The sequence below is a fragment of the Rhinolophus sinicus genome, chromosome 13 (genome assembly GCF_057876585.1).
Source record: "Rhinolophus sinicus isolate RSI-liver-muscle chromosome 13, RSI-T2T, whole genome shotgun sequence".
In the NCBI taxonomy this organism is placed as follows: Eukaryota; Metazoa; Chordata; class Mammalia; order Chiroptera; family Rhinolophidae; genus Rhinolophus; species Rhinolophus sinicus.
Window position 1 is genome coordinate 24,914,096 of NC_142513.1, and position 27,761 is coordinate 24,941,856.

Consider the following 27,761-nt stretch of genomic DNA (forward strand, 5'->3'; position numbering starts at 1 on the left):
TTGTCATTGACGTGTTTTTTCCTGCGCTATGCGTAGAATTCTGTATCTTGCCTGTTTTTCTGTTGGTTCTGTTTTTTGTTTTGTTTTTATTTAACTTGAGATGGTCAGTTTTAATGGGGCCCAATTTTTTCTCCACCACCAGTCATGTGATGAGCGCTCCCTGTAATAGTGGATGGGGAGTTTCACTGGGGCCTCCGGGGTTTACGGTTCCTATTTCTCTCTGGCCCTCTCCTCTGTCACAGCCCCAGAAAGCAGGTTTGATGAAGGGGAAGCAGATGTGAAGGAGGCAGTGCCCTTGTACCCTGTGTGGGTGGAGGAAGTGCGCAGATGAGGCTCTTCCAAGGCATCAGGCCACCAGCAGTGTTGTGTGCACATGGGGATCTTGACTGGTGTTGGGGAGCCCAATCTGGGTCCCCAGGGCCACCCCGCTGGGACTCAGATGGCTTCCCCAATTTGAAAAGGGGCATTTCTTCAGGTCTGGGCTGCTTATCTCCAAGTCTAGAGACTTCTTTGTCTTAGAACACAGACTGGGATCCCCCCCTCACCACCTCCACATCTGGTTGACTCTGGGCCACTTCCTTCCAGAGGGGAGCAGACTGATCCTTTCTCTTCATTCTTCCTGAGGTAGCCGGGCATCTCTCCCCTTTGTATCTAGATCCTTGGGCAGTCATCTGCTCAGGCCTTCCCATCCTAACACAGCAACAACAAAACTTCCTTTCCCATCGCTCCCTCCGTCATCAGCCTGTACCTGGTTCCTGTCCCTCTCATCTCTGAGAAACTTACCCAGGAGCATCCCCGCAAGGCTGCTTGGGCTCTGACTGTTGTCTTAGATGCTCTCCCCACCTTTGCCACATAGCCACCTGGTTGTCAAGAGTTCTGAATGTTCCCTCTGTGTCCTACTCCTGATCTCAGTGCCCATAGCCAACTGTTAACAGTGACACACCCTGGCCCTCCAGCACTGTCCTCCCTGGCTGAAGGTTAGTTAACCTACCTCCGTTTCCCACCTCAGGCTCCTAGCCCACTGGCGCAGCCCCAGCTTCTCACCACTCCCCCAAAATCATCTGCCCTAAAGAGGGGACCAAAGCAATATTTCCAAAGACTTTTTCTCTGAACATGTCCTCTCATAATTAAAAATTTCAGTGACCTGCACTTCTTCCCAGATAGTCAGCGTTCAAGGCCCATCACAATCTGACACCAAACTTTCTTTCAGCCTCTGTATGATACATGGCGTTCAGCAATGTTCCTTGAAACAATTCCCCTGCCTCCAGTACCCACACACCCACCAAATAAAGTCTTACAGCCTCAAAGCCACCCCACCCAGCACTTTATCTGTGCCCTCTCACCCAGCCCAGGGAAATGGTTCTTGGTGCTGCCTAAGTTAGCTGTGCCCTACCTGGCCCGGGCTTCCTTGCCCTGCCATCCTATGCCTTCCTTTAGAGCAAGGATGGTGGCTTGTTCATCCTTGTGTCCACAGCATGAGGACAGGCTTGGGACGTCAGAAGGGGGACAATGTGTGTCTGCTGAAGGAAGCAGGAGTGCAGGTTAGAAGGTTCCCAGATCCCTTTCTGTTGGGCTCCCTTTTCCACGTTGGTGGTCTCCAGGGTCTACCTGACCCCAGGAACCAGGTACTGGAGCAGCTGTTGCTCTCCAGCTATACAATGCCAAGATTTTACAGAAGGAGAAGGCCTAGAGCATAAGAACCGTGCCCTGCCAGGGAGGCTCTGCCAAGAGGAAGGAAAATTATGAGCAAATGAGGGGTAGGCTGCATACCCTCACACTGGGGGTAACAGGGAAGTCTGGTGCAGAGGGCTGCAAGGTCTTCCCAGTGGGGAACTCTGCGTAGGACTCTAGCCAATGCCGTGACTGTCCCTACTCTGTACCAACAGGACTTTATCTCTGAGACCCGTATCCCAGCCTGAGCCCACCTTCCCCGGACTCCCCTTCAGACCCATGTCTTCTTGCGAGAGGGCTCAGCACAGAAGCAGCTGTCCTCTCATTCTGATGTGATTCCCAGCCTGGGGAGACCCCTGGAGGACCCTGGCCAGCTCTCCCCCTTGAGCTGGTTCCAGCGCACTTGCAGGCCCCTGAAAGGGAAGCCAGCTGGGGCTGTCTTTCCTGTAAGCAGCTGCAGGCAAGCCTCCCTGCTAGGAAATGCTTTTGTTTGCTTTAATAATTAATAGCCGATCCTCTGCCTGGGACCTGGCAGGCAGGCCTGTGGGTGGGTGGCGAGAGGGTGGGCCTAGAGAAGCAGGGTGGGCAGTCTTTTTCTCCCTTGTTTGTGACCTTGGTGGCTGAAACAGTTTCCTGGAGCAGGTGAGCAGAGCTGCTGCTGGGACAGTGGTAGCAGGAGGATATGAAACAAGCCCCAAAGCCTCCTCTCCTTCCAGCAGGCCCCTCTGGACATAGGTTCTGAACAGCAGCCCCTAGCTACCAGGTCCTCCTCTGCCTGCATTGTCAAGGTGGGTGTGCCCTAGCGAGCTGCTGCTTTTATCGTCCCTGGTCTGTGGCACAGCCAGGCTCTGGGCATGTCGGGCTGGGATGGGTTAGGCCAATAGATCTTGGCTGGGACCAGGAATGCCAGGCCCAGCTTGATGGTTACAAGCAGTCCCAGGGCCCAGGGGATGCCTGCAGGGAGAGTGGGGCCCAGTTCAACACTAGGAGGAAGAGAGGATGAAGTGAAAAAGAAGGGGGCTCTTACGCATTCATGCCAGGATGGGAAAGGAAGAGCTGGATTTAGCAGAGACTAGGAAATCTGAGACAAGGGATGAGGTAATAGGAGATATACACTTTTTACTTCTTCTACCTCCTGGGGAGTCAAAAAGGAGCTTCCCACCATTGCTGATGACCTCAGGGCTTGTCCCCATTTCCCCATGATCCCAGACTCCAAGACAAATCAGGTCCAAGCCAGGGCACTGCTCAGAACCTTGGGCTGTCAGGAAGGTAAGGTGGGGGGTAGGGGGAGGCAGAGGCCTGAGGGTGACTCTGGGGAGTGGCCAAAGCTCCAGCATCGGCCACTTGTCCCCTGAGGGGTTTGGTATGCTTATTTTAAATTGCTCATATTTAGAATAAGCGTGTAGTCAAGGATGTAAGGAGCCAGGAGTAGCCTTCTGAGTACAGCAGAGACTGTAAGGGAGGTGTTGTCTGTACTAAGCAGCTGTGGTAAGGTCCAACAGCTGCGGTGACAAGGGCCCTGGGGCATCCTGCTTAGCCTCACAAAGGAGATCACCAGGGACCTCTGTGTCTGTGGGGGTGGGGGGCAGCAATCGCATCGCAGCCCGACAACTCAGCAGCCCCCAGCATGTCCCCATATGCACCCCCCTGTACCTTGGAGCACAGGTCACCTGAATGGCCCAGGCTGTGAAGGTCAGGCTGTCCTTGGTGTTGACTGAACCTGGACTCCCAGCACAGTTCTTAGGAAACCCATGCACACTGTGCTTGCTACAAGGCAGGTGTGCTCCTGCCAAACAGTAGCTGTGCGAACCAAAGTTTCTCCTTCACAGTTGCCTTTAACTTTGAGCTATTTCAGAACAGAAGATGGGAAGGGGTGAATGGGCCATGGTGGAAATATGAAAATGAGCATTTTCTCCTCCCACATCGGGGTTCTTTAGTGCAGAAGCAAATGAACCACCACCTCAACACCCTGGAGTTGATAAGAAAGTCAACTTAAAGAGTGCCTTTTTAAGAAAGCCAGGAGATGTGTAATTTTGGAGTCTTTCAAAAAGTAGTTAATGTGGCTGTTTTCATCACTTAGCTGCATTTATCTGAAAAAGGCACTTATGTGGCAGACTTTGTGGACTAATGATGCTAAGTGAACGAGATGTTTCTCCATTATAGGCCCCAGGAACACGGACCCGGTGAGGCGGTTCTTGTGCACCTCTGCCGAGATGCACCCAGACCCCTGGGCTGTAGCTTGGCTGGCTTCCGTCACACCACAGCCTCTGGGTGGCTGGTAGTTGGTACCTCACCCATATCCCCCTTGATCCCTTAGTAAAAGGTCTGCTTCCCCTGCCAGCATCTGCTTCCTAAGGCTTTCCTAGGCTGCCAGAGCCTATTCTGCCCACTTGCACACCAGGCCTGAAGTAGGTGACAAGTGCCGCCGGAAGTCCTCAACCAAGGACTCACTGGAGTTGGTGGATAAGTACCCCAGCTCCCTCCTGCAGCCCTCTTAGGATAACTCCAAAGCATGTATTCTAGGCTGTTTCCAGAGCTCCCAGTGGGAAGGAGCTGCTGTTGCCCACAGTGGCAGCTTGTCGATAATGTGCCCTTTATAAGCTGCCTTTCCTCTCTCTCACTCTCCACCCCGAGACCAGTGTTTCCTGGACTCACCTCCTACATAAACTTTGACCTTGAGGGTCCTGCTGCTGGGGTAACCCAAATAAAAGACTTTCCTCTCGTAACATCAGGGGCTCTCCTCCTGCCTCCCTTCTTTCTTTTAGATAAAGGATTCATATCCATAGACATCTTTGCAGTTTCTCCCCACACTCCAGTGGTTGACTTGGGCAAGCCCACTTTGAAGACCACAGAATCCAAGACATTGGGCTTCATCCACATCAGTCTGTCTCTAAGCTACTGTGAAAGCAGACCGTGGCCCCACCTCCCACCTGTGTCTCACGCATCACCACCCAGGGTGTGCCCAGCAGGGCTCTCAGACCTCTCTGCATCCCATGTCTACTTTCCAAGTCGTTTGACTGTATCTCTGTGTTTCTTTCTTTCTGTTCTTTAATCGTGGTTTGTTTTCTCATTACAAGAGCATCAGCTATTCCCAAGGGGAGAAAAGCAAAAGTCTCTCCTTCCCCCTCCCCACCCCTCTCCCTTTGGGGCTTGCAGTTCCATTCAGGATGTTGGCTGGTCACCTACTGCACAGTGGGGGTGGAGGTGCCTGGGGGGCCAGGAGAAACAAGGCATAGTCCAGACCAGCCTCTGGTGCTCTCGAGGATGGGCTGATCCTTATATCTTTGTCTCTTGCTCATGAGAATTACTAGAATGCCTTCAAAGCAAAACCTACTTCACCTTGAGCTTCTCACGTGTCTGGCAGGAGTATGAACAGGGTAAACTAGAGAAATTTACAGACCAGGAGCAACCCAGGGTGTCCCTAGCAGGGGACTTGTTCATTCTGCAGTCTTCCGGTCTGCAGGAGGCTGGGGCTGTTACATTATTCTGTTGTTTGTGACAGTGATCCTGTCTCAGAGCTGTACACTAGCCACTTCAGTACCGCTGCTTTGTGTGGGTGTGTGTCAGCCCAGGAGGCCGATTGTGCCTCAGACCCACTAACCAAGGCGGGGAAGAGAGGATGATGCTGGGCTGTCTTAGGGGAAGTGGAACTTAGCCTGATCCCACTGTGAGGAGGCAGTGTAGCCCTTCCATATTCCCCAGCTGGCAGCACCACTGTCCACGAATCCCAAGCAGGGGTACCTAACTTCTCTCCCTGGGAACCCCCTCCTGTGGGGAGGGTGGGCCCTGTGAAGGGAGCTTGGTTTGGGGCTTAGGCCAGGTTTCCCAGGTCTAATCCTTAGGAGACTGACAGGAGCCAGTAGGCAGCCAGGACTAAGGACTGACTGATATTTGCCAAGAGGGATAGATGAGAGAGGAAGCTCGGGGCCAGCATCATTGATTTACTGTTGGCCTGGGAAGTACAAGCGTGTCTGTGTAGAAAGGGCATTTTGAATGGCTTAGGGGATTGTGTTACTGCCCAGCATCCACCCCTCCTCCCTTAAGACCTTTTTCTTTCTCTGTACCCGCCCGCCCTCCCTGCTATCTGAAAGCTTTCCAGTGCCTTTCCTGGGCTAGATGACAGAATAAAGAGCCAAGTGATCTGGGATAGCTCCACAAGCCCACCCCCTTCTGGCCTTCTCTCCTCCCAGGTGGTCCTGGAACCTAACCACTGGAGCGTCTCTACCCCTAAGTGGTCCTGGGGGCAGGAGGGAGGAGTCAAGGTTGCCACCTTATTAGCATATTCATCAACAGTAATCAGGGACCTGCTGTGATCAAAGCCCTCTTCAGACTTCCCTGCCTCTGGGCAAATGGAAAATGGGAGGGTCAAGGCCTGAACTTGAAAGGACTGTAGCCTTAGGGGGAGGAGAAATGGGGAAGGGGGAGAAAGGGTGGAGGATGAAGGGAGAAGGATGGTGTCTCTAGAGAAAGGAACAAGTGTAGAAAAAACCTTTCCTGGGAAAGAGAAGGTATTGGTGCCCCTCCCACCCCCCCCACCGCATTCATCTTGATCTGGACAAGACCCATCACTGCTGCCTCTGAAACCAGCATTTCACAGAGACCACGGAGGCCCCCAAGCAGGCTTTCAGAAGGAGGAGCAATTTTCATTTCATGGTTTATGTATTCACTGTAATCTGTATGAGCAAAAACACAACAAAGCCTCTCAAGCCCATGACATCCCAGATATTATGGCTTCACATGAGGCTGAGCAAGAATCAGTTGATTTTAAATTATATGAAGAAAAAACTAGTGATGAATATGGCAGACACTGTCACAGTGGCATGTCAGTGGTAAGACTCTGGGCTAAATGGCTCTCAAGGCAGTGCCACTATCCCCCTCCTCTGCATCCCTGCAGTGGCCTCTCACTTAATACCACACTGCACTCCCCCCAGCTGCAGCACCTAAGTGCTGCCTGGCTTCAGAACCTTCTGGTGGCCTTTTAGTTGTGTTTCCCAAACCACGCCCCTCAACAAAAGCTCTCTCTAGTCAAGTAAGCATAGTTTATTATTTGTCTATTGCCACATAAAAAAAAAATTACCCCAAAACTTAGCAACATAAGACTACAAACATCTCACACAGCTTCTGAGAGTCAGACATCAGGGAGCAGCATATCTGGGAGGTTCTGGCTCAGGGTTTCTTATGAGGCTGCAGTCAAGGGCTGTGGTCATGTGAAGGCACAACTGGGACTGGTGGATGGGCTTCCAGGGTGGCTCCCTCGAGTTAATTCTGGCTGTTGGCAGGAGGCCTCTGTTCTCCATGTGGACCTTCCCTAGGGCAGCTTGAGTGTCCTCACAACATAGCAGCCAGCTTCCCCCTGAGTGGCTGATCCAAGAGAAGGAACAAGGCAGAAGATATAATATCTTTTATGACCTAACATTGGATATCATGCTATCACTTGTGCCACATTCTATCAGCCACCCAGACCAATCCTCACGATGTGAGGGATCGCCACAAGGTGTGGTGAATACCAGGAGGTGGGGATCACAGGGAACCCTCTTGGAGGCTGGCTACCACACATGGGGAGCACAGCCTGAGACAGATCAAGCAGGGTCCATTCCTGGAGGGTGTCCCAGGGCCCCCCACATATATATATGTATGCTCTGAAGCCATATTTTCTAGCAACTGTGGCCATAGCACCCTTTTGTAGAGGAAGGGTCTGGAGCTCTGAGAGATCTAAGGAACACTCTTCGGAAGACCTTGACCTGGAAAAGAATGTCTAACCTGTATTTTTTGTGTCCCTGCATAGTCTAGCACTTCTAATATAGCCTTTTCTCTCCTCACTTCACTTTTTGAAATCTGTGGTCCAGTGATACTAATAATCCTCACACCTACAGCCTATTTCTTATGCTGTTTGGTCTGTTCTCTTGTTTGCATCTGTTGAACTCCTATTCATTCCTCAAGAACCAGGGATAAAGCCACCACCTCCATGAAGTCTTCCCCTCATCTCTCACAGAAAGAATTCATTTTTTCTTCCTTTGCTTCTATAGTTTTTCCTATAGTAACATCTTTTGGGGGGCACCCACCACTTTGTCTTGAGCTATAGCTCTCTGTCTTCCCTCTCCTTCTGGGCATTTAACTCCAGCCCCACCCAGTCGATGCCATGTGTCCAATGCTTGGTACATCTCTGGGGTTCAAGAAGTATTTGATGAATAGGGCTTTGGTTCTTCTCCTCCTTCTCTCACCCTGGTCTTGCTTCTGGGAATGGTTTCTGATGAGCCAGAGAAAGCCCTTGGCAAGGCCAGACCAGAAGATCCTTCTGCCCAAGGGAGCCAGTGGCTGTCTTTCCCAAAGTGTGGAAGCATATACCTCCACAATTGGGGAGGGCATCCCCCGCCTTCAGTCATAGCCCAGGATCCAGACTGTGCAAACCAGTGGCCCTTAGCCAGTTTCGTGTCCCTGAGAGTCTGCTGGACATCGTCATGTCCCAGGCAGTGCTGCAGGCTCACGTATACAGCCGTGGACTGGGGTACATACAGTGGATATTTGTTTCAGAACCACGCAGCTGCCCCTTGATGCCCTAAAGGGCTGTCACAGGAGCCTCTGGTCAGCAACATAGGTTGTTCATACATTTGGTTTTGGAGATCAACCTTTCAAAATATGGGGCCCAGGGAAGAGCCTTGAGGGACGCCTCCGTTGTGACCTGCTGTGTCCCCTGTTCCCAAGGGAGCAGGCTGGGGTGACCTCTGGGCTTAGAGGTCTCTGTCTGGAACTGACAGGGCCCTGGCAAGGGTGGTTTGGGCCCATCCAATTTATTCCTTGCCCAGACTCTTGACATGTCAGAGCCAAGTCCTGGCCAGCCCACCTACCTGGGTAGAGACGATGAGGTCTTCCTCTTCCAAGGTACTTCCCGTGGTTTCCCAGCTCTTTTCCTTCCGCAGTGGCGTGGGCCTGGCACGAGCACATTTTGAGAAGCAGCCTCCCTCCAACCTCAGGAAATCCAACTTCTTCCACTTCGTGCTGGCCATGTATGACCGGCAGGGGCAGCCCGTGGAGGTGGAGCGCACGGCCTTCATTGACTTCGTGGAAAAGGACCGAGTGAGAGGCTCGTGGGCTCAGCTGGCCAGGGCATGGGGGAGAGGAGGCAGGAGGGCTTCAGGGACCTCACTTCCAATGGATAGATGGTTGAGGAGTGGAGAAAGGGGAGTGGATGGATAGAAGGGAGGGAAAGAGGGTAGGGCTAGGGAGGAGGGTTGGCGGGGGAGCTGGAGGATCCCTGGGAACGTCAGAGCATCCTCCCCATCTTGGCCCTGCAGGAGCCTGGGGCTGAAAAGACGAACAATGGGATCCATTACCGCCTCAGGCTGGTGTATAACAATGGTGAGTGAAGCCCACTGCCCACTGGGCACCAAAGCCCCACGTGACACATAATGAATGCCCTGTTGTCAGGGCTGAGGAGGCCCCTGGCTGCAGGTAGGAAGGGTATGGAGTACAGTCCAGTCATTAGAGGCCACAGATGCTCCCGTACAGCAAGCCCTCTCCCCCTTCCTTCCCTTAGGACTTCGGACAGAACAGGACCTCTATGTACGTCTGATTGACTCCATGTCCAAACAGGTGAGCCAACCCAGAGCATGCTCAGGCCATCCCACCCTCTTCTCGGAGCCCAGCTCCTGAGGGTCTGAGTGAGCAGCCCTGTCCCTGCCCCTGCCTCCCGGTGCCGTCATCCCCACTGGCCTGGCTCCCTCGGTTCTCACCCCAGCCTACGGCAGGAAGATTATGGTCCTTGCCCTTAGTCTAGGAAAAGGCAATGTTTTCCAAAGACTCCTATCCTAGGTCACAGTCCCTGGAAGCCCAGCCTAGATGGGGATTCAGGTACATGAGGTTTATTGGGGAGGCAGAAAGGGGGCTCTCAGGAGAAGGGAGGGAGGGAAGCAGGACAGGGCAGGGTAGGGTCTCAACTGGAGTCCAGCCTCAGCCTGATGCACAGGGAACTCTGAAGAAGGAATGACATCAGAGTTGTCCCCACCTTGAGACAAGGACACCAGGATTCTGTGCCCTGTATCAGTCAGTCATTGGCTGGGGAACACTCCCAAGGGGAGCCTGTAACCTTCTAGACATTTTCAGGCAAGGCAGCTCTTATCCGCTGAGAACCATTCTCAGGAGAAAGCCAGTAGCAGCCAACACTAACTGCATCTGGGGGGTGGGTGCACTGGTCCAGGAAAGGGGACTGGGTGGGGCCCCAGAGCTTCTACTGCAGCCCCTCAGCGCCCTGATGGGCTGTGCAGAGAAGTTGTGTACGCTGGTAAGGAGGGAGCTGAGTCTCAAAGCGGCCCATCAGTTGTCCCCCCACCTCAATGCAAGGTGGACTTGAGCTTTCCCGCACAGCCAGGGTCTTCCAGCAGCCTCTACTCAACCCCAGAACAGAGGCAGAAATGGTTGTTTTCTAGAAAGGCTGTGGTCCCCATGGTGGGAGAGACAGACCAGACAGTGACAAAGTGGGATTGTGTGGGGGACAAGTGTGGAAGAGGTTGGAGGAAGTCTGAGAGAAAGGGACCCCCCCAAGTGGGAGGTGGCTGGGAAGCCCAGGGGTTATAAAGTGGGAAGCCAGATTTGCAGTTTAGGAAGCTCACTCCTTGCTTCAGGAGTGGAGGCCAGGGGATCCGTGAGGAGGCTGATCCAAGAGTCCAAGGGAGAGACGCTGGCCTGGACTGGGGAAATGATAAGGCTGGGGGAAGAGGATGATTAGCTGGGATAGCCTAGAGGACAATGCTTGTGAGCAGAGGCAGAGGTCCCCTAGGGCCATGGGAATGGTGAGCATAGGAATGTCTACGCCCATCTCAGCCTGACCTTGGTCCTTGGTCAGGGAGCCTCCCTGCCCCCAAGCATAGCAGGATCTGGAAAAAGCTGCCTGAGGACAAACAGAATCGACAGCCCTCATGCCGCTCTTGCCGCCCCTGATAGTAGTCCTGGTTTGGGGAGCCAGACTGCCAGGTCCTGCTTTGCACTCCTCGGCCCCCCAAGTGACTTGGAGGGCATGATCGTCCCAAGGGGCAGAGCCCATCTCTCCCCCTACACGTGACATCAGGGGAGCCTCCTTCTCCTTGCGCCTGTGCACTCCCTCTCCTCCCCAGGCCATCATCTATGAGGGGCAGGACAAGAACCCCGAAATGTGCCGAGTGCTGCTCACCCATGAGATCATGTGCAGGTGAGAAGGTCTGGGTCACTGTCACGTTGTCCCTTGGCCACCATGTTGCCAAGGACCCCCACCAGGCCCTGTCCTCACCGCCCCCACCACTGCCCTCCGTGCTGCTCCCTGGGGAAGCTTGGTGGGGGGAGGCAATGAGGGAGTAGGGAGGCCCCTGCGCACTGTGCTGGCTGAGGAGAGGGTCCTGGCGGCCCCATTAGCCTGGCCTGTTTATGTGGCTTCTCCGAGTGTTTTTGTAGGAGAGGCCTCCTGCCACTACTGGGAAGCTTAACTAATAAAGCTCTGGGGAAGGCTCTCTGGGGATGTGGGGGCAGGGCCTGGGCCTCCTGGATTTGCTCTGGAACAAGAGGGAAGAAACTTTGCTGCCTCCAACATGACCCTTGGGGCACTTCCTGGGTGGGGCAGGATGAAGTGGAGAGAACACAGCTCTTGGCTCCCCTTCTCCATTACCACAGGGCTTGGCATTTCTAGGCAAGGTCTCCCCCAAGAAATGCCAGTCCAATAGCGTCCTCATACATGGAAAAGAGAATTCATAGCGTTCAAAATCTGGTTGGGATGGTGGTGGCTATCTTTGGGAAGAGCAGTGACAAGGAGGGGGCACGAGGGGGCTTCTGAGGCGTTGGGCCTATGATATTTCTTGGTCTGGGTGCTGGTTACACGGATGGGTTCACTTTGTGATAATTCACAAGCTGCACACTTACAGTTTGAACTCCTCTCTACATGTGTAAAAAGTGTGCACACAGAGTGAGAGACCCTGTAGGTGGCCAGAAGCCTGCCCATTCCTGTATCCTCCAGGAACAATATGCCTTTGGGACAAGGGTTTCCAGACCAACCTTATCCCCAGGCCTGGGCTCTCCAGGTCCCTGTGATAGGAACCTCACTGCCTTTCCCCCCAGGCCCCTGGAAGTGAGCCCCTCTGGCCCAAGGATTCCATATACAGAGAGAGGACATCAGTGTCCTCACCCCACAGCGAGACATATACACACACACTGTAATCTCCCTCTCCTTCACTCCCTTCCTCTTCCTCGTCTTTCCATCAGCCGGTGCTGTGACCGGAAGAGCTGTGGCAACCGGAATGAGACGCCCTCAGACCCCGTCATTATTGACAGGTACATGCTGGGGGAGGGGGCCTGTGACCTGCAAGTCACAGAACACTGTGGTGGCTCCAGCAAAGGGAGAAACTGTCAAATACCAGGGAGCCACCAGCCAGGACCCCCTGAGTAAAGCCTTGGCAAACTTTCTGGGCCTGGGCTTAGGAGCAGTGTTTCCTGACAGAAGGAGCCCAGGAAGAGCAGGGGATGGGGATGGGGGACAGGAAGAGAACAGCCCCAGAGAGAGGTTGAGAGGATGGAGGGCATGGGCATGGGCAGGACAAGGAAAGCTGGGTTCTAGCCCAGGTGCCACCTCTGTACTGTTTGACCTGACTTCTCTGAATGTCCGTTTCCTTCGTATGAAAACGGGGGAAATACTTGACCAGTCTCAGTCATATGTTTGTCAAGGTGACGCATGGGAAAATTCGTTCTCCCACCATGATTTATGATTTTTAAAACTTATTTTATTTCTTTTTGAGTAGGGAATGCATATATAAGGTACAAAATTCAAAAGGCACAAAAGAATAAATAATGAAAAATAAGTCAGCCTCCACCACTGTGTATAGCATACTACACACACTCTTTTATACTTACCTTTCTTTAAAATTCGTTATATACACTTATGTATATGAACTTATATCAAGACACAAGAAGTCTCCTTATTCTTTTTTGCTACTGCAAAATATTCCATTATATGAGTGGACCATAATTTCTTTAAATAATCTCTTTTGCTGGACATTTTGGCTGTTGTCATTCTTTTTCCAGGGATAAAATATGCTACAGTACATTACTTTGTCCATGTGTCATTTTGCACATGTATGAATTTATATGAAAGATATTACTAGAAGTAGTACTGCTGGGTCAAAAGATATGTGCATTTGTAATTTTGATAGTTATTGCTAATTTGACATTCATACCAGCAATTTTGAGAATGCCTGTTCCCCACACTTTGGCCAATTAAGTACCGTATTTTGCCATGTATAATGCACACTTTTTTGCCCAAATTTGTGAGGGAAAAATAAGGATGGGTAGTACTATGCATGGGTAATACTAATTCCATATCTATATAAATGTTTTTAATTCCTTTATTTATGCTTATGAGTTAAAAGTGTAGCTCTAGAAATCAATAACGATATCCATATGTAAAATAATACCCTGGAATATGATAATCGGTTTTGTTGAACTTGCAACAGAGGAAGAGTTCTTGGCCTTCTATGATGCATAAATATTGCAAATTTGTTACCGATACATAAAATTTCTTTTACCTTTATCTGTTCTTGTGTTTTGTAATTATTTGTTACATAAAATTTCTTGTACTATAATATGTTAAAAAGTAAATGCTAAAATTCCTTTATAATACAAAAAACAAGAACCTAAATGTAAACAAATAAAATTTTGAATTAAAAAATTAAAATGAAAGATTTTGTCCCTGAAACTTTGGGCCATAAATGTGGGTGTGCATTCTACATGGGAGTTCATGGTACATGGCAAAATACGATATGTTGTTTATTCATTCAACAGATAACTTTTTAACATCCACTCTATGCCAGGGTCTCTTCTGTATGCTGTGAATTAAGCAGTGACCAAATACACAAAAAGCCTTGTGTTCATGGGCTTACAGTCTAGTAGGGGAGATAAACATAAACTAACTGAATGAATAAAATATATAGGTAGCATGTTAGATGGTGATGACGGCTAAAGAGAAAAAGAAAGCCATCAGGAAAGGTCAGAGAGTAGTATCCAGGAAGGGAGTATTGCAATTTTAGAATATGTAAGGAAGGCCTTGCTGAAAAGATGACATTTGAGCCAAGACCTAAAGGAAGTAAGGGAGTGAGCCATGTATGAATCTGGGGAGCGGGGGGGGGGGGGGGGGGACATGTTCTTGGTTGGAGTACAGCTGATGTGTTTAGGAACAGCAAGAAGGCTCAGGTGACTGGAACGAGAGGGACAGTAGGAGGAGGTGATGTCAGAGAGCTAATGGGTAGGGCAGAAGGAAGGCAAGATCATGCAGAGCCTTGTAGGCTGCATGGGCCATGCTTGTAGGTCATTGTAAAGACTTTGGCTTTTATTCTGAATGCCGTGGAAGCCACTGGGGGTGTTGAAAAGAATGATATGACCTGATTTATATTTCAGCAAGATCACACTAGCTCCTGTGTTGCAGATGACCTGTAGGAGGCAAGGGGGAAAGCAGGGAGATGAATTAGGAAGCCATTACAGTTACCCAGGTGAGAGATGACGGAGGCCAAGACCAGGGCAGGGGTGTTTTAACAAGAGGTTATAAGGAGTGGTTGGATTCTGGATATTTCACAGGCAAAACTGACAGTGTTTGTTATGGAAGGAGAAACAAAGTAACAGAGAGAATTCAAGGCATTGCCAAGGTTTTTGTCCTGAACAATTCAGAAAGAACTTCTATTACGGAGAAGGACAAGATTTCAGGAGGAGCAGGTTGGGGAGGAGGAAGGTCGGGAGTTCAGTTTTGGACGTGTTATATTTAAGATGCTTACTTAACATCCAGGTGCAGATGTCGAAAAAGCCCCTGAAAACATGAGTATGGCTCTTAAGGGAAAGGTCCAGGCTGCAGATAGAAATTTGGATGAATGAAATCATTGAGGGACTGAGTGTTGATAGAAAATAGAAGTTCAAGAACTGAGTCCTGGAGTGTCCAGTGTTTGGAGATCATGGAGATGTAGAACCAGCAAAGAAGACTGAGAAAGATCGGGCAGAGGGAAATCAGGGGAGTGGAGTGTCTTGGAGGCCCAGATAAGAAAATATTCCAAAAAGGAAGCAGTAGTCAACTGCATCAGATGCTGCTTGTGGATACGATAAAAAGCGTCTAAGAACTGACTATTGAACTTAGCAACAGGAGGGAGACGGGGGGCATTGGTGACCTCAAGAGCTATTCAGTGGAGATGCAGAAGTCTGACAAAGGTAAGTCTAAGAGACAATGGGAGAAGAGAGATTAGAGACAATGACTAGAGGAATTCTTTTGAATTTTGCTTTATAGGGATCAAAGAAATGGGGTAGTGGCTAGACCGCAATGTAAGGCCAAGAAAAACAATATATAGCTTGTTCATATGCTGATGAGAAAAACCCGATAGGAAAGGGAAATGGTGATGCAAGAGATAGAAGAGAATTGCCAAAGCCATGCCCTTTAGTTGGCGAAGTGTATGGGATCGCATTCACAGGACTGATTTTAGCTGGGAACATAGAGAGTTATCCATGGAAACAGCAGGGAAGACAGAACCTGGGCACAAAAATGGATAAAGGGGTATATCCAATGTGGGAGCTTGCAGACATTCTCTTCAGATTGCTTTGTTTTCTCAGTAAAATAGGAAACAGGGTCAAGAGTTGAGGATGGGGATGGAAAGGGAGACACTAAGGCATGAAATACTTGTGCCAGAGCAGTGAATGGACCATGGAAATGTCCTGTGATTGCCATGCAGTAGTAAGGGCTCCCCTGAGGTTTGTGGTCATAAATTTAAAGTGAGAGTTTTCTCCAGACATGCAGAGCTGCACAAACACAGGTGCAGAAAAGGTGAGTGGTGGCTTATGACCAGAGTTAGGGACTTGCCAAGTGAGTACAATGAAACACGAGAGGGCAAGAGAGTGTAAGTGTATGCAAGGGATATTTACAAAAATGGAACGAGGGATTTAAGTTGGGTAAAGAGAAGAATGCAGCATAGAGAGAGAAGGCAGGATGAATGGAACATAGGTTCTGAGGGGGGCAAAGAATTATTGGAGTTGAGGTACTAGAAGGGAGTTGAGCTGGAGGTTAGAAGGTGGTTAGAGAGTGGGTTGCCAGTAGGTAGAATTATTTGGGAATTGCATTTATTGGTAATGTGCAGCCAACGGAGGGTGATGACAGGACATTGCAGGAGGGATGCTCAAGGAATGGAGAAGAGAATGTGTTGGAAGAATTATCTATCTATAGTGATATTGAAATCACCAAGAATTATGACAGGACCAATGTTCAACAGCATATATAGTGACCCAGAACTAAAATCTTCAAGGAATGAAGGCAAGTGATCTCAGGGTTGAAAAATGACTGCAACAAACAGTGGTTACCATACTTTTTTCATCTTTCTCCATCGTATAAGTCAACTGTGATATCCCAGTGAATTCCACTTCTCTTACTCTGAGGTTGAGCACACATTCACGTATTTAAAATCTATCTGTATTTCCTTTTCTGTGAACTGTCTATTCATATCCTTTGCTTATTTCTCTTTAAAGGATTGACTTTTGTTACTGATTTATAGGAGTGTATATTAAGGAAATTAGCCCTTTGTCATGAGTTGCACATATTTTTTTTCTAGTTGGTCCTTGCCTTTTAACTTTTTATATTTAGAAATTTACCCAATTTCTCAATCTTTTAATTACTTTGGATTTTTATTATATTTAGAAAGGCCTTTATCATGCCAAGATAATACTTTTAAAATTTATCCTGTGGTATCTTCTAGTACTTTTATGGTTTCATTGTTTACGCTTAAATTTTTGATCCATCTGAAAAAAAGTTATTATGTCCTAGATGATACATAGAAAAGAAAAATATAACAAAATAAAAATGAGGAAGCATAATAATTAGTGTACACCTGTGAACCTACCAACAAACTTAAAACACTTAAAATACCGTTGACGCCACTACCATGTTCCTTCCCCGTCTGGTATCACTGCCTACCCCTCTCCTAAAGGTAATAAGTAAATTGAGTTTTGTGTTTATCATGACCTTGCTCTTAAAAAATAAATTACCACAAATTGTATAATGTTAAACAACGGGTTGTTTAGTTGTGCTTGTGTTTAACTTTATAAAAATGATGCCATCTTTATATGTAGTAGTCTTCTAAAATATTCTTTTTAAATTCAGCATTATATTTCTAAGATTTTTCTATGTTGCTATTTTAGTTGTAGTTTGTTGTATTTCATTTTTCTATGGTAGGCACAGCCGCTATGAACATTCTTATTTGTCTCTCCTAATTTGAATAGGGACAAAAGTTTGTTTAGGATGTAAACCTGGGACTGAAAATGGGTGTCTTTTATTTGTTTTTCTTGCCTGATTGTACTGGCGAGACCTTCCCGTACAATGATGAATAATAGTGGTAAGAATGAACATCTGTCTTGTTCCTGACCTTACTGGTGGAAAGTACTGTCTTTCACCGTTACGTATGTATATGTGTATGTACGAGGACTGACAATTAATTTCGCGAACTGGTTGCACCGATGTTTGTATCTTTTTTGTATCAGAAGGATTATTCATTATGAATTTGTACCAACTGGACAAACAGTTAACCAAGTTTACTATTTGGAAGTGCTGAAAAGGCTGAAAAAGTTAGATGACCTGAACTTTTTGCCAACAATTCATGGCTCTTGCATCACGACAATGCATCAGTTCACATGGCACTGTCTGTGAGGGAGTTTTTAGCCAGTAAACAAATAACTGTATTGGAACACCCTCCCTGCTCACCTGATCTGGCCCCCAATGACGTCTTTCCTTACCCAAAGATAAAGGAAATATTGAAAGGAAGATATTTTGATGACATTCAGGACATCAAGGGTAATACGACGACAGCTCTGATGGCTATTCCAAAAAAGAGTTCCAAAATCGTTTTGAAGGGTGGACTAGGTGCTGGCATCGGTGCATAGCTTCCCAAGGGGAGTACTTCAAAGGTGGCCATAGTGATATTCAGCAATGAGGTATGCAGCACTTTTTCTAGGATGAGTTTACGAACTTAATTGTCCGACCTCGTATATTTGTATGCATGTATGTAACTATACATTTTTCATAGGTGTCTTTTATCAGGTTGAGGAAATACCCCACAATTTTTAGTTACTGAGAGTTTTTATCAGGAATGGACGTTAGATTTGTCAAATGCTTTTTCTGCATCTATTTAGATGATTATAGATTTTTTTAAATTTAATATGATGAATTACATCAATTGATTTTCCAATGTTAAACAAACCCTACATTTCCCAGATAAACCTCACTTGAATAGGGCATATTATCTTTTTAATAAAGGCCCACCTGAGATTTGTGGTCAAAAATTTAAAGTGAGAACTTTCTCCAGCCATGCAGAACTGCACAAATGCAGGATTTGATTTAATAAAATTTTGTTTAGAACTTTTGCATTGATGTTCATGATGGATATTTGTCTGGTTTTGGTATCACGTATGACACGCTAGCCTCATGGAATGAGTTAGGAGGTATTTCCTCCTCTTCAGTTTTTTGGAAGAGTATGTGTAGAATTGGTGTTATTTCTTCCTTAAGCTCTTCTAGAATGAGTTGTGGTAATTTGTATTTTTCAAGGAATTTGTCCATTTCTTGTAAGTTGCTGAATTTGTTGGCATAAAATTGTTCATAATATTCTCTATCCATTTAATCTTTCTAGAATCTGTAGCAATGTCATTACTTTCATTTCTGATATTGGCAAATTGTGTCCTCTCTTTTTTTCCTGAGGAGTATGGCTACACGTTTATCCATTTATTGATCTACTAAAAGAACCAGCTTTTGGTTTCACTGATTTTCTCTATTGTTTTTCTGTCCTCTGTTTTTATATTTATTAGTTCCTTTCTTCTGCTTACTTTGGGTTTAATTTCCTCTTCTTTTTCTGATTTCCTAGAGTGGCAACTGAGGTCTTTGATATAAGGCCTTTCATTTTTGTCTAAAATAGGCTTTTAGTGCTATACATTTCTCCCTAAATACTGCTTTAGGGGCATATCATGAATTCTGATACATTGTGTTTTTATTTTCGTTCAGTTAAAAATACTTCCTAGTTTCCCTTTTGAGTGGTGTTTTGTTTGTTTGTTTGTTTTTACTGATGTGTTATTTAGTTTCCAAAAAATTGGTGATTCTTCTAGAATCTTTCCATTATTAATTTCTAATTTAATTCCATTATTGTCAGAGACCATATACTTCATACATCTTAAATACTTTTGAATTTATTTACACTTGTTTTATGGCCCAGAATATGGCCTACCTGATAAATGTTTTGTGTGCACTTGCGAAGAATGCGTATTCCATGTTGGTGGGTGAAATAATTCTATAAATATCAAACAGGTCAAGTTAGTTGATGGTATTGTTTGAGTCTAGTATATCCTGGCTGATTTTCTACCTATTTATTCTGTTATTGCAAGAAAGGTATTAAAATCACCAATAATTATTTTGTATTTGTCTATTTCTCCTTGCAGTTCTATCAGTTTTGCTTCATATAATTTGAAAAACTGTTATTAGGTGCATAAATGTTTAGAATTATTATGTCCTCTTGTTTAATTGACCTCTTTGTCATGAATCCATGAAATCTACTTTGATAATAATATATCCACTCCAGGTTTCTTTTGACTAGTATTGGCATGATAAATCTTTCTCCATCCTTTTACTTCTATGCCTTTATATTTAAAAATGCATTTCTTGATACAGAGAACAAAACTGATGGTTGCTAGATGGGAGGGGGTTTGGGGAGCTGGGTGAGAAAGGTGAAGGGAATAGGAAGTACAAATTGGTGGTCACAAAGTAATCACGGGGATGTGAAGTACAGTATAGGGAATATAGTTAATAATATTGTAAAAACTATGTAGTGTCAGATGGGCACTAGACTTAATGGGGGGATCACTTCATAAATTATATAAATGTCTAACCACTACACTGTACACCTGAAACTGAAACTAATATAAAATAATATTGAATGTCAACTATAACTTCATATGTGTGTGTGTGTGTGTGTGTGTGTGTGACAGGATGTAAAGTACAACATAGGGACTATAGTCAATGATATTATAATCGCTATGTATGGTGTCAGATGGTTAGTGGACTTGGTGGGGTTATCATTTTGTGAGGTATGTAAATCTCTAATCACTATGTTGTTTTGTACACCTGAAACTAATAATAAATAAATAAATTTTAAAAATGCATTTCTTGTAGGTAGCATATAGTTTGGTCTTTGAAAAAAATCCAATCTGATGATTTTCAACTTTTAATTGGGATATTTAGTCCATTTACATTTAATGGGATCATTAATATGGTTAGGTTTGAGTGTATAATCCTGACTTTTGCTTTCCATTCTGTCTCTTTTTTGTTCTCCTTTTCATTCTTTTAGATTTGGGGGTTTTGTTATTTTATCTCCTTTATTGGCTTGTTAGTGAACATTTTTATTTTGTTATTTTAGTGATCGATTTAGAACTTATAGTACACATCTTTAACTTATTGTTATACCATTTCATGTATACTATACTATTGTGTCATGAATTTTAATATGTATTATAAAATCCACAGTACATTGTTATTGTTTTTGTTTAAACAGTCAAGTATTTTTAAAGAGAATTCAATAACATGAAAAAATCTTATATATTTACTAATGTATTATAGTTACCATTTCCATTACTCTTTATTCCTTTCTATAGATTCAGATTTCTAGCTGTTATCATTTTTGTTATACCAGAATGCATATGTCTTGCATTTTGGGGAAGATATTTTCACTGGGTATAGAATGTTAGATAGACAGTTGTCTTAAGATGTTGCTCCACTATCTTGTGTACTTCCAGGAGTTTTTCCAAGTCAAGTTGTTGTCCTTTCAATCTTAGTTGTGGAGGGCGCAGCTCAGCTCCAGGTCCAGTTGCCCATTGTTAGTTGCAGGGGGCACAGCCCACCATCCCTTGCAGGAGTCGAGGAGTCCAACCAGCAACTTTGTGGTTGAAAGCCTGCGCTCAAGCCAACTGAGCCATTTGGCACTGGCCCATGTCGGAATCGAACTGGCAGCCTTTGGCATTAGGAGCACGGAGCTCCAACCGCCTGAGCCACTGGGCTGGCCCAACCATTATTTCTTTAAATATTTTTTCTGCCACTCCTCCTTAGGGGATTCCTATTACCCATATATTAAACTGCTTCAGGTTGTCCTGTAGCTCACTGCTAATTCTTTCTCTTTCGAAGGAGGATTTTTTTTTTCTCTGTGTTTCATTTTTGGATAGTTTTTATTACTGCGCCTTCAAGTTTCTTCTAATCTTTTCTTCTGCCATATCTCAATATCTCATCTGCTGTTAATCCCATCCAATGTGTTTTCATCTCAGACATTGTAGTTTTCATCTCTACAAGTTTGATTTGTATCTTTCTTATATCTTCCATGTCTCTACTTAAATTGTTGAACATGCCAAATATAGTTATAATTAGACTTTTAATGTCCTTTTCTGCTAATTCTAATGTCTGTGTCTATTCTGTGTCAGTTTCAATTGATTATTCTCTTCATTATGAACCATAAATTTCTTTGCATCTGGTATACATGGTAATCTGTTATTAGATGCCAGACATTGTAAATTTCCCCTTTATGGGCGGTGGATATTTTTGTATTCCGAAAATCTTTTTGAGCTTTGTTCTGGATGTAGTTAAGTTACCTGGAAACAGTTTGATATTTTTGAGTCTTGCTTTTATGGTTTATTAGATGGGTCCACAACAATAATCGAACTAGGACTAATTATTCCTCACTACTAAAGTAAGACTTTCCTCAGTACTGTACACAATGCCTCATAAATCATTACCATGTTTCCCCCGAAAATAAGACCTAGCTGGACAATCAGCTGTAATGCGTCTTTTGGAGCAAAAATTAATATATGACCTGGTATTATATTATATTACATTATATTATATTATATTATATTATGTTATATTATATTATATTATATCCAGTCTTATATTAAAATAAGACCGGGTCTTATATTAATTGTTGCTTCAAAAGACGCATTACAGCTGATTGTCTGCCTAGGTCTATTTTCGGGGAAACACGTAGTTGTTTTCAGTCTAGCTGGTAGAAACAAGCACTATTCCTATCCCTATGTGAGCACCAAGACTGCTCCTTTTATTCCATTAGGGTGATTCTTTTCCTGGCCTTTCTTTACATGAATGCACCAATCAGTACTCTACTAAATACTCAAGGAGATCCCTCGACAAATTTCTGGGATTCTCTTTCTATGCAACTCTCTCCTCTGTGAGACTCTGTCCTCTGAAGTCTAGCTGCCTTGGTCACCCTGAGCTCTCAATTCCATCTCAGTTCTGGAAGTCTGCTGGGCTCTGCCTCAGTCCCCTGCCCCACCCTAACCCTGTGTCATGGCCTAGAAAATCTCAAAGCATCATGCTGGGACATTTGTAAGGTTCACCTTGTTTATTTCCCATCTCTCAGGGATCACTGTGTTACCTGATATTTATTGTATTGAAAAATGTTTTGTGTATTTTGTCTGGTTTGTTTTGTTTTTGGGCCTCAGGTAAATGTGGTCTCTGTTACTCCATCCTGGCTTAAGCAGAAGTTAGAACTGTATTTCTTAATTTCTAAACAGGTGGTATTTTTCTAGTTATCTTTTGTTACTAATTTCTAACCTAGTTGTCTAATTGAGTCTACTGTTTTATGTATGTCCTTTAAATCAGTATCGTTAGTTGTGTTGTTCTGATCTGTCTTTACTTATTGTCTGCTTGGCCTATTAAAAATTAAGAGATGAATTTTCAGCTTATCCTTGTGGGGTCCATTAATTTTTGATACATATATATTATTGACTTTTATTAAGTGTGGACAAGTTTGAAATTTTGTAACTTCCTTCTCTGTTGATCCTTTTATCAACAATTATTGATTCTTTATTTCTAATAATATTTTTACTTTAAAATCTACTTTATCGATATTATTTAGAGGCTCTCTCAATTTACTTTTGGTTATATTTGCCTCTTATTTCTTTTTACATACTATTATTTTCAACCATTATGTGCCCTTATGTTTCAGATATTTCTCTTTTAACTGTGTATTGTTAGATTTATTTTAAAAATCTGGTCTGTTTTTTACCTGACAAGTTTAGTCAGTTTACTTTATTGAGATTATTGATTTTTTCAAATATTTACTATCATCTTTTTGCTTTCTATTTGTTCCACTTCTTGGATGTTTCTTTGTTTTCGTTTCTTACTATTTAAAATTGTTTGACTATTTTGTTTGATGTGGTGTATGTGTTTCTTATTCCACTTTCCCCTTTACAGATTTGGAAATTTATTCACTTCATTTCTACTGTTTTAGTTATCACCCTTGAAATTTACTATCCATTCTTAACAAAGTCATAATTCCTTTCCTGACTAATATTAGAATCTTTGACAGTGGTGTGCCTGAGCTGGCTCCTACCGACTCACAAGAGCTAATTATTAACAACTCTTCTCAACTCCACATTCAGTGACATAACATTGGAGCTTGAAATCAGTCATGGGGAGAACATATAACCATGGAACTCGACAAACACTATAAAGCAGGGTTTTCCCTCCTCTGGAAATGGTTGTTAAACATTTACTGGCACACCATTGGTCTTAGGCCATTCTATTGACCCTGCCCTATTTATAAGCCACATAGTCCAGAATTTTAATTTGTTTTAAATTCCGCACATCATTATTATTTTTATTATATATAAACAATTTTTTTTTGGTTTACCAAAGTTTTGCTCATCTTTTTCCTTCTGGCATCTCAACCAACTTTTTGTGGAGTCATTTTCTGAAGTACATCTTTTAGAAATTCCTCCTTTAGTGAAGGTCTGCTAGTAGTAAACCATTCTCACTTTTGTTTTACTGTAATTGTCTTGATACCACTCTCTTTCTTGAAAGATGGTTTTCCTGGGAACACAATTCTAGACTGACAGTTATTTTTTACTTAGCACTTTGAAAATATTTCTATTGTTGCTGTTGAAAAGTATGACATAGTTGTCATTCATTTGTAGGTAAATTCTCTTTCCTCTCTGACCATATATAAGAGCTTCTCTTTGTCTTTAGAGTTCTTTAGTGGATGGATTATTTAATAATTTCTCTTAGGACATGTGGCAGCTACCAGAAAAAAAATACAGGTGAATTGAATAATCCATGTTTCCCCACCAATTGTAAATATCACTCATGTTGTATTCTAAATGTAATTGTGTATATTTCTGGACTTTCCCTCCTATTTCATTAAATTCTCTCTATTTATTTATGTGGAAATATGATGCTGTTTTTTGAAGACTTACAACATATTTCAGTAACTGGTAGATCTAGTATTCCTTCCCTATTACTCTTATATTTTAGAATTTCTCCAACTATTCTGGATTATTTTTTTCATATTAATTGTACAACTAGCTTGTCTAAGTCACCAAAAAATTACCTCCTGGTGTCATTTTTTGAAAATAATTTTTTATTTTCCAATTACAGCTGGCATACAATATTTATTAATTTCAAGTGCACAATATAGTGATTAGATATTTACCGGTATATAACTTACGAAGTGATCACCACGATAAATCTAGTACCCTTCTGACACCATGTATAGTTTTTACAACATTTTTTTGACATTCAATATTAGTTTATATTAATTTCAGGTGTACAGCAAAGTGGTTAGACATTTGTATAATTTAAAAAGTGATCCCCCTGACCTGGCACTATACATAGTTATCACCATATTATTGACTATATTCCCAGGCTGTACTTTACATCCCCATGGCTGTTTTGTAACTATCAATCTGTACTTCTTCATCCCTTCACCTTTTTCACCCTGCCCCCAACCCCTTCCCATCTATCACCCCAACAAATCTAGTACTCCTCTGACACCATACATAGTTATTACAATATTATTGACTATATTCCTTATGCTAAACCCTACATCCCCATAACTACTTTTTGCAATCAATTTGTACTTCTTAATCCCTTCCCCTTTCTCACCCACACCCCCAAACCCCCTCCCATCTAGCAACCATCAAAATGTTCTCTGTATCTATGTTTGTTTCTGTTCTATTTTGTTTATTTTGTTCTTTAGATTCCATATATAAGTGAAATCACAGTGCATCAGTCTTCCTCTGTCTGACATATTTGACTCAGCACAGTACCTTCCAGGTCCATCCATGCTGCTGCAGATGGCAAGAACCCATTTCCTTCCCTGGCCGAGCAATATTCCATTATATATGTGTACTACCTCCTCTTTATCCATTCTTCCAATGATGGACACCCAGGCTGCCTCCACATCTTGGCCATTGTAAACAATGCTGCCATGAATATATACACAAGTCCCCTCAAAGTAGCATTTTGGATTTCCTCAGATAAATACCTGGAAGTGGGATTACTGGGTCCTTTTTTGTCTCTTGTTATAACCTTTGCTTTAAAGTCTGTTTTGTCTGGTATTAGTATTGCTACCTCAGATTTTGTTTGTTTGTTTGTTTTTCTTCATTTCCATTTTCATGAAATAACTATTTCCCTCCCTTTACTTTCCGTCTGTGTGTGTCTTTCAATCTGAAGTGAGTCCCTTATAGGCAGCATTTGTAAGGCTTTTGTTTTCTTATCCATTCTGCTCTCCTATGTCTTTTGATTGGAACATTTAATCCATTTACATTAAAAGTAATTACTGCTAAATATGCAGTTATTACAATATTATTATTCATAATTTTGATCTTTTCTTTTTTCCTCATCTTAAAGAAGTCCCTCTAACATTCCTTGTAATACTGGTTTGGTGATGATGAACTCCTTTAGCTTTTTCCTGTCTGGAAAGCTCTTTATCTGTCCTTTGATTTTAAATGATAGCCTTGGTTGTAGTCTTGGTTGTAGGTTCTTTCTGTTCATCACTTTGAATATTTCCTGCCAATCCCTTCTGGCCTGCAAAGTTTCTGTTGAGAAATCAGCTGACAATCTTATGGGGGCTCGCTTATAAGTTACTGGTTGCCTTTCTCTTGCTGCTTTTAGGATTTTCTCTTTGTCTTTAACCTTTGCCATTTTAATTCTAATGTGTCTTGTTGTGGGTCTGTTTGGCTTTATCTTGTTTGGGACTCTCTGTGCTTCCTGAACTTGTATGTCTATTTCCTTCAGCAGGTTAGGAAAATTTTCAGTCATTATTTCTTTAAATAGGTTCTCAATCCTTGCTTTTTCTCTTCTCCTTCGGGTACCTCTGTGATATGAATATTGTTACACTCGATGTTGTCCCAGAGGTCTCTTAAACTATCCTCATTTTTTTTTAATTCTTTTTTCTTCTTGCTATTCTGATTGGGTGTTTTCTTTCACCTTATCTTCCAAATCACTGATTTGATCCTCTGCTTCATCTAGTCTGCTGGTGATTCCTTCTAGTGCAGCCTTCATTTCAGTTATTGTAGTCTTCACTTCTGACTGGTTCTTTTTTATGGTTTCTATGTCCTATTTTTATGCTTGCAATCTCTCTGTTGAAGTTTTCACTAAGCTCCTTGAGCTTCTTTATAATCATTGTCTTTAACTCTGTCTCTGGTAGGTTGCTTGCCTCCATTTTGTTTAGTTCTTTTTCTGGAGTTTTCTCCTGTTCTTTCATTTGGGACGTATTTCTTTGTCTCCTCATTTTGGCTGCCTGTCCATGTTTGTTTCTTGTATTAGGTAGATCTTCTATGTCTGCCAGTCTTGGCTGGGTGGCCTTATGTAGTAGGTCCCCTGTGGGGCCCTGGCACAGTCTCCCTGGTCACCTGCTCTGGGTGCTCCAGGAGTGTCCCTTTTGTGGGTTGTGTGTGCCCTCCTGTTGTATTTGGGCCTTGATTGCTATTGGCATGTCAGTGGGTGGGATTGGCCCTCAGGCTGAGTGTGAAGAATTGTGGTCACCAGGTTAATGTAGACTCTGGTTTGGTGCCAGTGCTGAGCTTGGAGCTACTCAGCAAAAGTCTCAGAGCAAACCAGGGCTAGTCACCGCCCATCGGGGGCCTGGGAACTCTAATAGTTTTCCAAGAAAGAGTGCAATGTGGGTGGGGCTGGCTGCTCACGTGAAGAAGTGATTCTGGTGTTGTGGGGGTTGGGTAGGGTGGGTTCCTAGTAAGTCAGCAGGGTGGAGCAGCGGAGCTCATCAGACCAATCAGATTCAGATTTGGCCCATAGGGGAGGGCTCAACACAGGAAAGATGGCACCTGCCTCCCGACTGCATGGGAGAATGACCTCACACAGGGAGAATGGCGACCCTCGTCCAGCCCTGCCCCAAAGCCACACACCTCAGTCCACCGCCTGCACACCTCTAATGCCCCCCAAGTCACTGTCCCTCCACCGGAGCCCAGGGTGAGTGCCTGGGGACGAGAGAGGGCCATTTAAGAGGATGTCTAGCTTTCCTGCAGCCTTCTATACCACCAGGGTGGTCAGAATCTCCACTGATTTTCACAGCCAAATGTTGTGGGGTCTCCTCACAGAGTACTGCCACCAGTACTCTGGACTGGGGAGGCCGGTGTGGGGCTGGGATCTCTCTCTGCTCTGGGGGAAACCTCCACGGCCTTGATATACCTCCCGGTTCTCAACCACCACATAGAGGTTTGGAACCAGCCCATTTTGTGTCTCCACCCCTCCTACCAGTATCGACGTGGCTTCTTCTTTATATCTTTATTTATAAAACTCTGTTCAGCCAGACTTCAGATGGTTCTCAGATTGTCTGTAATTTATTTATAATTTTAATGCATTCTCTGAAAGAAGCAGGCACAGTATTTATCTACTCCGCCATCTTGGATCTCTCCCCTCATTTTTTAAATTGTGGTAAAAAAAGACATCTTATAAAATTTACCATCTTTACCAGTTTTAAATATACAATTCAGTAGTGTTAAGTATATTCATGTTGTTGTGAAACAGATCTCTTGCCTATTGTGACTAATGCTGCTGTGAATATGAGTGTGAAAATATCTCTTTGAGATATTGGTATTTGAGATATCAATTCTTTTGGATATATACCCAGAAGTGGAATTGCTGGATTTTTAATTTTTTTAAGGAACACAATATGATTTTCCATAGCAGTTGCACCATTCTACCGTCCTACTGGCAGTATACAAGGGTTCTAATTTCTCCATTTCCTTGCCAGCACTTATTTTCTTTTTTCTTTCCTTTT

The 27,761-nt window shown here is 44.3% G+C and overlaps 1 protein-coding gene across 6 annotated transcripts in view; it reads left to right on the forward strand.

Annotated features, from left to right (window-relative positions):
• Positions 1-27,761, forward strand: part of EBF4 (EBF transcription factor 4) — a 55,368-nt gene that overhangs the window by 2,291 nt on the left and 25,316 nt on the right. For all 6 annotated transcript variants that reach the window (XM_088789232.1, XM_074317446.2, XM_074317445.2 and 3 more), the window contains exons 3-7: positions 8,589-8,745; positions 8,964-9,027; positions 9,206-9,261; positions 10,779-10,852; positions 11,893-11,961. In XM_088789232.1, the coding sequence (XP_088645358.1) occupies positions 8,589-8,745; positions 8,964-9,027; positions 9,206-9,261; positions 10,779-10,852; positions 11,893-11,961 (420 nt within the window). The remainder of the gene's footprint in view (positions 1-8,588; positions 8,746-8,963; positions 9,028-9,205; positions 9,262-10,778; positions 10,853-11,892; positions 11,962-27,761) is intronic.